The following is a 12,197-nucleotide window of genomic DNA, read 5'->3' on the forward strand; positions in this document are numbered from 1 at the left end:
AATGTAGTCCTTGCTTACATTGAAAATCTATCTAATTGGACTGCGTTCTATTGCTTGGGCAATAGAAACTTTATGATTTGATTTACAGCCCCAAATCAGGCAATAAAATTATACAAGATTTAATTGAATTTCGTGAGCCTCGTTTTATGCCATGCTCGCCACGTGCCGTAGCTTAACCAAAACTTGACTCCGATGACAGCGGACTTTAAAGACCCTCTTGTAGCTGGCACCCAAAACTGATCCACGTTAAGCGCAGCACTTTAAAAATGCTAACACTCTGCCACGCCTTGCACCCGGCGTCCCACCAGAGACCACCACCATTTCATTTCATACCAAACTAAGCACTCGGCCATAGAGTCACGTTCCCTGCTCGGCTGTATAGTAGCTAGCTTCTGGGGGAGGTCAACAAACATATCCAGAGCGACAGTGTATAAGTGTTGGCAGCATGCAAACCACACGCACACACACACACACACACACACACAAAACCACGCCCACACATACGGGCAAAACATGAAGTCAGGTTCGTGACTCGAAAATGTCAAGAGAGAAATAACTAAAAGGAGGAGCTCTGAACCGGATTATGGCTGAGTTGATACCCTTGCGTATAGCAGATTAGAAATTCGCATTTTCAATTACTTTTCGTATTATATCTCACAAATAATCTCAAGAAAATATTAGCATAATATATTCTTATAGTAAATATATTTATCATATTTAAATAAATATTTATGCATCAAATATATATATTTATTCTCAGAATACTAAATATATTTATTATAAATTATTATATAAAAATATATATGTATATATATTTAAAGTTTAATCTACCTTAGATAAAACTTTATTGAAATTTATAAGAAATTTAGTAGTTAATATTTATTTCTTTTTAAATTGTTGATTTTATGATAAATATTGTTTATATGTAATTTTTATTCAGCTTGAGAAAAAATCCTAGTATTTTTCTATTATAAAATCCTATATTTTTATGAGAAAACTCCCTATGAAATGCTTTTGCTAGTCTATCTAAAACCCTTTCCCTGGACCAGAGAATCCATTTTATTATAAACGAAGAGAGCATACATTTTATCCTATATTTATTACCTGTTGCATCATGCTCATTGAAAGCTAAGCACTCTATGTTAGTGTATAAATAGAGACCTAACGAAGTGCTACATTTCTTTTGTGGAGCGAAAGTAACTGTTAAACTTGTTTCCAATGCTATGCAGAAAACAAAAGCCGCACTGAAGTTGAAAATGGTCTAAGCACACACAGAGTCACTCAGCCATACACTCACACACACACACACACACACACAAAGACACCACACAACAATAACAGAGTCCTTGGACATTGGGTCAACAATTCGGGAATGTTTAGTGCAGCAGCAGCAGCAGTAATTGAGAGGGGGCGGGGCTCAATGATGCTTGAAACTAATCCTCAATCTGCATTGAAATACGTGATGTGCTTAATAAGCAGCCAGTTTTCGGACAGCCACACAGTAGGCTATGACCCACCAGCCCCCCTCCCCCCACACTTTCACTTGATTGTGCGTGGTGCGTGCCCAAGCTGTGCTACGTTTAGGTTGCGCAGGTTTTCCAATTGTTTTTTTGTTTTTCTTTTTTTTCCATTTTGCGTTCTCTTTGTTGATTTTTCCTTAACCACTGTGCACCTTTCATTGCGATGCCCATGAGGAGGCGCAAACGCCCGAGGATCGTGAATATATAATCAACTTCAAGAAGCGCGTCATTCAGTTCATGCAAAAGTGGGTCATGGCAGTGCGACACGCGGCATTTGAGGAGCCGAGCGTGTGCGATTTCATAGAGGATTTGGCCGCCGAGGTGGAGGCCGATCCGGACTTGAACGAGGAGACGAGCATAATACACAATGTGCTAACACAAATGGCACGCTATCAGGAGGATCGCAATCAGAATGCGGGCCAAAAGTGGAAGCTGCCAACAAATGGCCAGCCGATTTGTCTATTCAGCGGCAATGCCACGCCCTCAAAGACCGTCATACGGCCGGACGATGACAGTAAGTGTGCAGCTAGGCTTTGGCAATTCAAATCGACTGCACTAACTGATGGCATTTAATCACACTCTCCCTCTCTCCCCCTCTCGCTCTCTCGCTCTCTCTCTCTCTCTATGTTTGTCTCGCATTCAGTCATTTTCCGTGTTTACTGTGCGGACCACACCTACTGCACTCTGCGCTTCCCCATGCACACCACCGCCGAGCTAATCAAGGCCTGCGCCGCCGACAAGCTGCAATTGAATCGCGGCCCCGACGACCTGTGTCTGGTCGAGGTCAAATCGAATGGCGAACGGTCCGTATTCAAAGATAACGATGTTAGCATACCTACGGGCCTCTCGCTCAATGGCCGTCTCTTTGTGTCCGTCAAGGATCATCTGGATGCTTTGGTAAGAGTCGACAGCCAAACTTTCCACACACAATTTGCAAGCTAACTTTGGCAATTATTACGCACAGACTCCGCTGCCGGAACAGGAATGCCCCACAGAGGGTGTTGACATTGATTTGGAAATCTTGAGCACCAAAGAGTTGGCCTATCACATCACCATCTTTGAATGGGATTTGTTCTGGGCCGTCCATGAGTACGAGCTGCTCTATCACACATTCGGCAGGCATCACTTTGGCAAGGTACACTTCAAGAAAATACTATTTACATATATACTACAAAAAATATTAATATATGAAAATATAAATTACTTTAAGATATATATTTTTATGTTGAATTTTAATTGTTTAAACTTCAAATACATTTTTTTTTTTGTAAATATAAAATATATCAAAAAACATCTACATATATATATATATATTTTAGGAACAAAAAATTAATTTTTTAGTAACAAACAAAAAAATTTATATATGTTTAGGAAACTTGTTGCATCTATATATTTTTATACATTATTTAAATTAAAACGAAATTTAAAAAATTACAAATTAAATTAAATTTGTTTATGCAGTCAAATATCTATATACAAAACAAATCTCCCAAACAAATTTCTTTTAGAAATATTTTTTTTTTTTCATTATTTACAGTTTGACAATTTAATTTGAAACGCTATTACGTTATATATAGATACAAAAATATAGATATTTTATTTGATTTATTTTAAAATAATATACATCAAGGCTCAACAGCCAAAGGCCAAAAAAATTATAGTTAAAATATATGGAAAATCTTGTTATATTTACTTTAAGAGTTGTATAAAGTATACGCCATGTGGGTCACATAAATGTCACATTTTGCAGCATGCGTAGGCAGCAGACAAAACAGAAAAACGAAAGATAGTGAAAGAGTAAAATATTTGACACTGCCTCTGCCTCTGGCAGACGATTTGCATTGTTTGGCACAAGTTTTAAAAGGCTTTCGGCTAATTAGGCTGAAAGAGCAGGTAGAAGAAGCCAGGACTCGTACCTCCGTTTTGCCAGCGGGACCTACACTAACAGGCGGCATCAAGTTTGCCGTCAACTATTTACAAGTCTGGCATTTGTCATGTAGCTGCAAATTGAGTTTTGGCACGAGTTGTCGGTGCCGAACTTTCAAGGCCTCTTCAAGCAGTTAAAGCCAGCCCCAAATGTGATTTGGCACAAGTTTAATACTAATGTATACTCTGGCTCACTCTCTTCCTCTCTCTCTCTCTCACTCTCTGCACAGATTACGGCCAATTTGGATGTGTTCTTGAGGCGCTTCAATGAGGTGCAATACTGGATTGTCACCGAGCTCGTCTCAACGCCCAGCCTGAGCAAACGCGTCGGTCTCGTACGCAAATTCATCAAGCTAGCCGCTTAGTAAGTATTAAATAAACTAATTACACATAAGTAAACAGCTCGCTAATCTGCATTTTCCCCAATTTACAGCTGCAAAGAGTATCAGAATCTGAATGCCTTCTTTGCCATTGTCATGGGCCTGTCCAACATGGCCGTTACGCGACTGCATCAGACCTGGGAGAAGATACCATCGAAATTTCGGAAAATCTTTCAGGAGTTCGAAGCTCTGATCGATCCCAGTCGCAATCATCGCGCCTATCGCGTGTTCGTTGGCAAGCTGCAGCCACCGCTGATTCCGTTTATGCCGCTGCTGCTCAAGGACATGACCTTCGCCCACGAGGGCAACAAGACCAGCCTCGACGGCCTCGTCAACTTCGAGAAAATGCACATGATGGCCCAGACCATGCGCACCATACGCTTCTGTCGCTCACGCAGCCTGGGTAAGTTTGGCTTTTGGCATTTGGGGCCATCAAGATAATTAATGGGACTTGGATTTGGAGTGGAAAAAGAGAGCTGTAAAAGTTTTTGTGAAGAAATCTTTTGTAGCGAAAGACTTGATATAAGTCTGTCGTGGAGTCTAAAGGCTTTGTGCTAGTTAAAATCACAGCTGGATATCTTCGTATATCCTGAATACAGTGACTATGCTCTCAAAGCAATCAAAGCAACAGCAAGCTAGCATTGGCTTTTCTAGTATCTAGTCGCCTAATAGACGTGGACTGTTCTTAAAGCAATGCTTTAAAATTACTATACGAGTTGAGCGTACAATAGCTGATGACTCGATGTCTGCAAATAAATTTCCTTCACTCACACTCTGAGAAAGAACTCTCAGAGCAGCCGATTGCATCGGTTCTTTGAAGACTTCGTTCGTGATCGGACAGAAACCTTTCTCTTTTGGCTTTTTATGCTCTGGTTTCCTCTCGACTATGCAGCAAATGGTCTATTGTATATGTATTGGCATGCGAGGCTCTTGTTCGCTAGGCACATCGATGGCTTACGAGGGTCGAGTTTGTGCATGTGTGTGTGAAGATCGTTTGCATTGACTTTTCGAGCGAATATTTGCTTACTCTCTCTATCTCATTGTGCGAATGTCAATCGTATCGCTCCCTATACGATGTTCGTTAAAAGAGCGTTACACGAATAGAACGAACTCAACCGAAAACCGAAACGAAATGAAACGAAGTCTTTTGAGCGAGAGCAAGTGAGTATGATTTTTCCAGTTGATCTCACGAACAGATCATTCAATATAAAACGGCTAATAAAACGAGAGAGTTTTGATAAACCACATATTAAAGCTTATTCAAAGGCCTAGAGAAAAGTCAATGAATACTCAAATTTTCTCATCTTTTATTCATCGTCATGCTAAAGTAAAAACAAGAGCTCAGACAGCAAAACGGACATTGCATAAAATCCTGCTAATAATACATAAACTCTTCACTTCATTGACGAATATAATATTGTATAAAGATACATATATATATGTATTATATATACTCATAAAAAATAATGAAATGTAGCCTGAAAATGTGGTGAAAGTGTAGCTTAACTTATTTTTGTTCACTATTTACTTTTCAGGCCTGGAACCGCCTTCACCCAAAAGCGAGGGCGAGGTGCGCTCGTACATTAGCAGCTTTCGTGTGATTGACAATCAGCGGGTGTTGACTGCCATGTCGCAGAAGGTGGAGCCCACCAGGAAGCTAAACTAAACACAAACAACAAACATCAAATCTAAATGTCAAGTCGTCGCATAGTCCCAACTAGTATTAGCGCGTATTTAGTGTCTATAACAGAAACTTTTAAATTTATAAATAACAATGAATATATATACATATATACATACATTAATGACGAGTATAAACTGTAATTAACTGCACAGTTATGAGCTTAGCTGAGTTGATTTTTAGCTGCTGCCCCGCTAGCGACCAACCAGTGCATTCAAAACTAAAATAAAATTAAAAAAAAAAAAAGAAAACTAATACAAACATTATATTCTAATAAACTGAACAAAACAATTAACTTTTATTCATTTTAGAGAGCAACTAAGTTATATTTATGTAAGCTTGGCTAAACAAAAAAAAAACAACAACAAAAAAACAACTATCTCAATTTCTAAATGAACTGAAAAACACAAAGAGAAAACTTTTTGCTTTAGTACAAAGAAAACAAAAAAAAAAAAAAAACATTTGGCTTTTGGTTTGTTGGGGAATTGAAGACCCAAATGGAAATTGCAAACAAAACAAATGGGCGTGTGTGATACTAAAAACTTAGAGAAAGCGACAGCAACAGTAACAACAACAATGATAATGATAAACAAAAATAAATTGTACTAAATCTATTTCCTACTACAAAAATCTTTTAAATATTTATATATATTCAGTCAAGGCTATGCAGCTAACCCAAAAAATTTATATATATTAAAGGGTCTAATACGAATGGAATCTATTTTTTTAAATATAAAAAATAAAATAGTAATTGGCAGGTCATACAAAATAAAATTTATATATATATACATATAATCAAATCTAGTTGAGTCTAGCTATTAATAATTATAAGTTAAATAGATTCTAAGTCATTTATTTAAAATTTGTTTAACCATTTTATATTTTTTAATTTATGCAAAAAATACATAAATAAAATATAAAACAAATATTTGAATTATATTTCCTAACTTTTTTGTTTTATTCAATACATTTTTTATTTATTTATTTTCATTTTAATTTTTTTTTATTGGCAAGTTAAAATATATGAAAGCTTTTTTTTTTTTTTTAAGTTAAGAATTGTAAATATATTTTCTTTATTTAGAAAAAAAAATATATATATTAATTATGCTTAGTTTAAGCATAACAAAAAACACTGGAGAGGGACCTTATTAGTTGTAGAATGTGTAAAAAAAATGGCTTCATTTGCGTGTACATAAATTAGGAATTACTTTAACAGAGAACCCACAGAAAAGTTCTTCAAATCAAGTGTGAGGCATAAGCAGACAATTCTCTAACCACAACGGGATCCCAAGGCAAAGAGAACTTGATTTAAATATATATATATATATATATATATATATATATAAAAATATATTAAAAATTAGCGAGCCAAACCCAACTCCTCTCCCAAGAAGGTCTCTCAAACAACGATATACCACTTAGACAAGAACCACTATGTAGGCTACATCTATACGCCCTAAACGACCATAAATACTTAGCCGATATACATGTATACATAAATATATATATATTTAAACTTTGTTTTTAGCTACACTCTTAACTATCGTATAATTCTTGACTTATGCACAATAAACACACACAAGAGACACGAATTCACAGGTTTCCCTACAACAGAAAACAGCAAAAACCAAAATATATAAAAAGTTGTACGAATTTTTTGAATGAAACTTTTTATATGAATAAATAATAATATATATATTTAATTTAATGATTTACAAAACAACGCAAAGAACACCAATTTTGTAGAAGAACGATTATGAGAATGATGAACAAATTTAAGCCTTTAATTACTTTATCTACCTTGGGAAAATTCTGTTGGCATCGTCCATTAGACAACTGTAAAATTTCCCAGAAAACAATTTAAGAAAAACCTTCTTCAAATATGTAGTTTAAATGTTACAATTGTAGATGGTAGACCAAGAGCATTGTCTAAAATGGAACGGGTTTATATATATTACGATCAAATGCCCATCAAAACATAGTCTAAGAAACGTTTCCTTTTTGTGTCAAATATTTAGATATACAGCTATATATATATTTTATAGCATTTCTACGTTAGGAAGAAACTTCAAAAATAGAAAAGAAAATATATATACATATATTGATATTAATTACCAACATATACTATATACTATATATATACTATAAAACAAAGCAGAAAAAATTTCAAATTTTAACTTGTGATTCGATTTGACAATCTTAAAAGAATCTTTATGACTTTGATTTATATTTAATACAAATTTTCTCCCATTTATTTTTCAACAACTTTGCATAAATTTGTATGAAATATCCAAGCTATAGCTATACGTATATACCTCCGTTAAACCATGCGCAAACAATAGCTACTATAAATCAGCAAACAGCAAAGCTAAATTAATGAATGTTCAAAAACAATCTAACTAAATGTTCAAATCAATGTTAAAAAAAAAAAATTAAAAAAATTAAAAAACCAACCAAATACAATCGAGACAATTTTACCTAATAATAATATATACATATATATTAAGAATATGGGCTGCTTGGCAACCTATATACATAGTATATATACCCTATAATAACTAACAAATAGACTAGATTTAAATAGCAGAGTATAGAAATGCTCAGCAGAGCTCACAGTAAGAATACAACACCAAACAAACAACAATTAAGAACAAATATCTTAAAGAAATAGCATAAAAATTATAATATATATTTATGTCTAAATATATATACATAATTAATGCATATTTATGGAAAAAAGCAAGCAACAACTCTTTTAAACAAATTACAATTACCAAAAATCGAAAAACTTAAAAATTTATGCAAAGCTACAAAATATTTTAACAATAATCTTTGAATGTTACAAACAGAACCTAAGCATATGGACAGCATTGTAACTTTGAATGTCTAACATTTTCAAATTTAACTAATATTCAAATAAAAACCTTTATGTGTTAGCAGAAAAAAAATGGAAATGTAGTTTCGATTTGAAGTTTAAAGCTCAGCGCGTTGAAAAAAAGCTCGTGAGCGAAAGCTTTCGTGAAGGGGGAAATACCGCAACAGCTGTGCATTCATCGCATGACTCAACCAAGTGAACTTGTCGAACTTGCCGAGTAACTGACCCGTAAATACCCTGGAAATCTGGTATGTTGGTCATATTATGACAGACCATCAGAACTTACAAATTACTTATTTTAGCTAAACTTTCTTTAAAAAAAAAACATCCAATAAATGAATTTTTTAAATATAGAATTATTTACTACTGGTTAAAAAAAATTTTAGCTAACAATAAAAATTATCATTTATTTTTATCTGACCTATAAAATAAATAAAATAAACCTTTTAATGTGCATCTTTTCTTACTACATGTTCAACATAACCAGCTGAGCTATGCCCATGCTTACAGGGTATTTAGAGAGATGTGGGCTTTTTTATTGCATGCAATACCACGCTGCCCCTTGCTGAATCATATATGGTATATTAAAACCGGCTGGCTGAACGACGCGCTAGTCGCTCACTAGACCTTGGACGTGGTGGAACTGATTGCGCAATTGAACAACACGCGGATCTTAATAAAAAATAAAAAATAAAAAAGAATACACATATATATAAATAAAATTTGTAATCAATTATCAGAGCAATGCCAAAAGTAGCGCCAAAAATCAAATTAAACAATGGCCAGGAGATGCCCATAATTGGCCTGGGCACCTGGAAATCATATGAATCGGAAGCCTATCAAGCGACCTGTGACGCCATCGACATCGGCTATAGACACATTGACACCGCATTTGTTTACGAGAACGAGCATGAGGTGGGCAAAGCGATCCGGGAGAAAATTGCCCAGGGCGTGATCAGGCGAGAGGATATTTTTGTGACCACCAAATTGGGTGGCATTCATCATGATCCTGCGGTGGTGGAGCGCGCGTTTCGCTTGAGCTTGAGCAACTTGGGTCTGGACTATATCGACTTGTATCTGATGCACATGCCCATTGGCCAAAAGTTTCACGACGACAACAATGTGCACGGTACCTTGGAGCTGACGGATGTCGACTACTTGGATACGTGGCGCGAAATGGAAAAACTTGTGGATCTTGGACTTACCCGCAGCATTGGCCTCTCCAATTTCAATGCGGCTCAAACAGAGCGTGTGCTTGCAAATTGCCGCATTAAGCCGGTGGTGAATCAAGTCGAATGCCATCCAGCCTTCCAGCAGGAGCAACTGCGTCAGCATGCCAAGGAGCACGGCCTAATCATCTGCGCCTATTGTCCGCTGGCCAGACCACAGCCGGCACGCCATTGGCCACCATTCCTGTACGATGAGCGTGCGCAGCAGCTGGCCAAGAAATATGGTCGCAGCAGCGCACAGATTTGCCTGCGTTATCTCATACAGATTGGCGTTGTGCCGCTGCCGAAGTCGTCGAATAAAGCGCGAATTGCGGAGAATTTCAATGTTTTCGATTTCGAGCTGCAGCCTGAAGATATGGCTGTTATGAAGAATTATCATACGGGCGTGCGCACAGTTCCATTTAGTGGGATGGCTGGCCATAAATATTATCCATTTAACGATCAATTCTAAGTTTAATTACCGCATAAGCTTGCTTAGTATTTTTTATATTAATAACACAAAACACAGGGTTGTATTGCAAACAACAACTTGCTAATCAGCTTGTAAATGAATTTCATTTGATAAAAACAAAAAAAGAAATAAGCCCAACAAAAATACCTAGTCTGCTGTCTTATCTTAGTATCTTACGTAAATAGGGTGAGGAAAAGTAGAAGGTTGTCAAGTTTAACTTTATTTAATATGTATTTCATTTCGATGTGAACTACGAAAAACCCTGATTGTGTTTAGAGATAAAGCGCACAAGTTATTTAATGCAATTGCTACGTTCGCTAGTTTCTATTCCAGACGCATTGAAAATCATATCTGCTAAATTCTGTCATATTTGTCGCCGGGATTTGAAGTGTCTGTCTTATCAGTTGACGGATTTCATGATGAAGTACAAAAGTAAAATAGTTCAAGGGGAGCGCGGGCGTTAAATGATCTTCTGTGTCAGTCGGCACCAACGAATAATAGTGGAAAGAGCAATCATCAAATATTTATAATTAACTTCATTAGCAAGCTCAGCGAATCAACAGGTTGCTTTCTTGCTACTGTTTGTTATTTAGTATTTAAATACTGTTTTGGTGTTTTTTCAAGGCACAACTTGGTTAGGGCGACCATTTGTTCTGTGCTTATTTTAGTGGGTACACACTGAAATAGCGAACAGCTGTTTAGACTTGCGTTTTACTTTTAAGTTGCTGGTCGGAAATATTATTTTATGAAAATGTCGGTTATATTAAGACATAAACTGCCCACGCAATGGCTTTTAAAGGTAGTTAAACATACACTCACTTTGATGGATTAATAAATTAACACGCTTTATTTCAGCAAATTTGTTACAGCACCAGCGCCAAATCGAGCAACGATGCGGCAAGTGCCAAAACAATACCGAAAAATTTGCTCGAGGATAAGCAAACGGCGAATTTGCAAAAGGAAAACGGCGCCATATTCGATAAGCGCCCATTTAAACTGCACTTGGACAAAGGTAAGCTAAGCCAGACGCTCGCAAATTTCGTCAAATAACAAGCATGTTTACATAATCGACCGCACGCAGAGAAAACCTACAGCTGGTGCCTGTGCGGCAAATCCAAATCTCAGCCGCTGTGCGATGGAACGCACAAAAACGAATTTCTTAAAATTAAACTGAGGTGAATATGTTAGTATAATCGTGGTATATTAAATGTACTAATACAAGTTATTCACCAAAGGCCCATACGCTTCAAGGTGGAGAAGACGGGCGACTATTGGCTCTGCAACTGTAAACACACCACTCATCGTCCCTTCTGCGATGGCACCCACAAGCAGCAGCACATCCAAGACGCCGTTAAATAATTTTAAAAATACATAAATAGAACTTTTGGTTAAATGTGAAATGCATTTTGTAGTATGTATGTATGTATATCAAATGAGAGATGCACGCAGACATTTTTTGGATTCAAGAAGCAACACTTGTTTTATTCTAGTTAATAGAACCATCATACATACACATAAATAAATGCTTTTGCAGCCCGAATTACATACATTATATGTACGTATGTATGCATGTATATGTGGTGTATAATATATGTATACATATATTTGTTTGTATACTTTATAAATTTATTAATATTTTTAGTAATGATTTTACAAGCTTCAACAAAATATTTACAGCTTTTGGATAAATAAAAATTTAGAAATTCTTTCAAGATACACTGTATATATTAAAAATAATTTAAGTAAAAAAAAGTGATAGGTTTTATGTTTTTAGAAATTAGCAAGTTGTTTTCGTTTTATTTTTAAAGTTCGGATTTTTACACATAAAAAAGAAAAGCTGGTTGATAGAGCAAAAATTGTCTTAAATACTACTATATTCATTATTCATCATGCATTCCACATGATTAGTTATTTTAGAACAGAAATAACGTTGATCAACTGAAATAATATGCCAATCTGATCTGCATAAACAACGTGAACTTCACATTTTACAATTGTTTTTTTTTTTTTTTCGACTACACACACAAAACTACACTCAAAAACAACAACAAAAGTCAATGACAAATTTCCTTTACGTAAAACTTATAAATTCATGTTTTTGTTTAGGAAAAGAAAATGAAAAAAATTCGCATTTG

At 35.7% G+C, this 12,197-nt stretch overlaps 3 protein-coding genes across 6 annotated transcripts in view; all 3 read left to right on the forward strand.

The window, feature by feature from the left end:
- LOC6579100 (rap guanine nucleotide exchange factor 4) overlaps window positions 1-5,999 on the forward strand; it is a 66,294-nt gene extending 60,295 nt beyond the window's left edge. For all 4 annotated transcript variants that reach the window (XM_015163480.3, XM_032729547.2, XM_002004961.4 and 1 more), the window contains 6 exons: window positions 1,673-2,034; window positions 2,164-2,417; window positions 2,485-2,655; window positions 3,677-3,810; window positions 3,880-4,229; window positions 5,362-5,999. In XM_015163480.3, coding sequence (XP_015018966.1) covers window positions 1,673-2,034; window positions 2,164-2,417; window positions 2,485-2,655; window positions 3,677-3,810; window positions 3,880-4,229; window positions 5,362-5,492 — 1,402 coding nt within the window. In that variant the 3' untranslated portion in view covers window positions 5,493-5,999. The remainder of the gene's footprint in view (window positions 1-1,672; window positions 2,035-2,163; window positions 2,418-2,484; window positions 2,656-3,676; window positions 3,811-3,879; window positions 4,230-5,361) is intronic.
- A 2,989-nt stretch (window positions 6,000-8,988) lies between these two features.
- On the forward strand, window positions 8,989-11,074 carry LOC6579101 (aldo-keto reductase family 1 member B1). Its single transcript, XM_044010720.1, has 2 exons — window positions 8,989-10,861; window positions 10,918-11,074. Exon 1 carries the CDS (start codon window positions 9,127-9,129, stop codon window positions 10,060-10,062), a length of 936 nt encoding a protein of 311 aa, XP_043866655.1. The 5' UTR covers window positions 8,989-9,126; the 3' UTR covers window positions 10,063-10,861; window positions 10,918-11,074.
- Window positions 10,769-11,531, forward strand: LOC6579102 (CDGSH iron-sulfur domain-containing protein 3, mitochondrial). Its single transcript, XM_002004963.4, has 4 exons — window positions 10,769-10,861; window positions 10,918-11,074; window positions 11,144-11,237; window positions 11,298-11,531. Exons 1-4 carry the CDS (start codon window positions 10,808-10,810, stop codon window positions 11,419-11,421), a joined length of 429 nt encoding a protein of 142 aa, XP_002004999.2. The 5' UTR covers window positions 10,769-10,807; the 3' UTR covers window positions 11,422-11,531.
- Window positions 11,532-12,197: the final 666 nt, after the last annotated feature.

Source organism: Drosophila mojavensis, unplaced genomic scaffold (genome assembly GCF_018153725.1).
Source record: "Drosophila mojavensis isolate 15081-1352.22 unplaced genomic scaffold, ASM1815372v1 contig_80, whole genome shotgun sequence".
NCBI classification, from domain to species: domain Eukaryota; kingdom Metazoa; phylum Arthropoda; class Insecta; order Diptera; family Drosophilidae; genus Drosophila; species Drosophila mojavensis.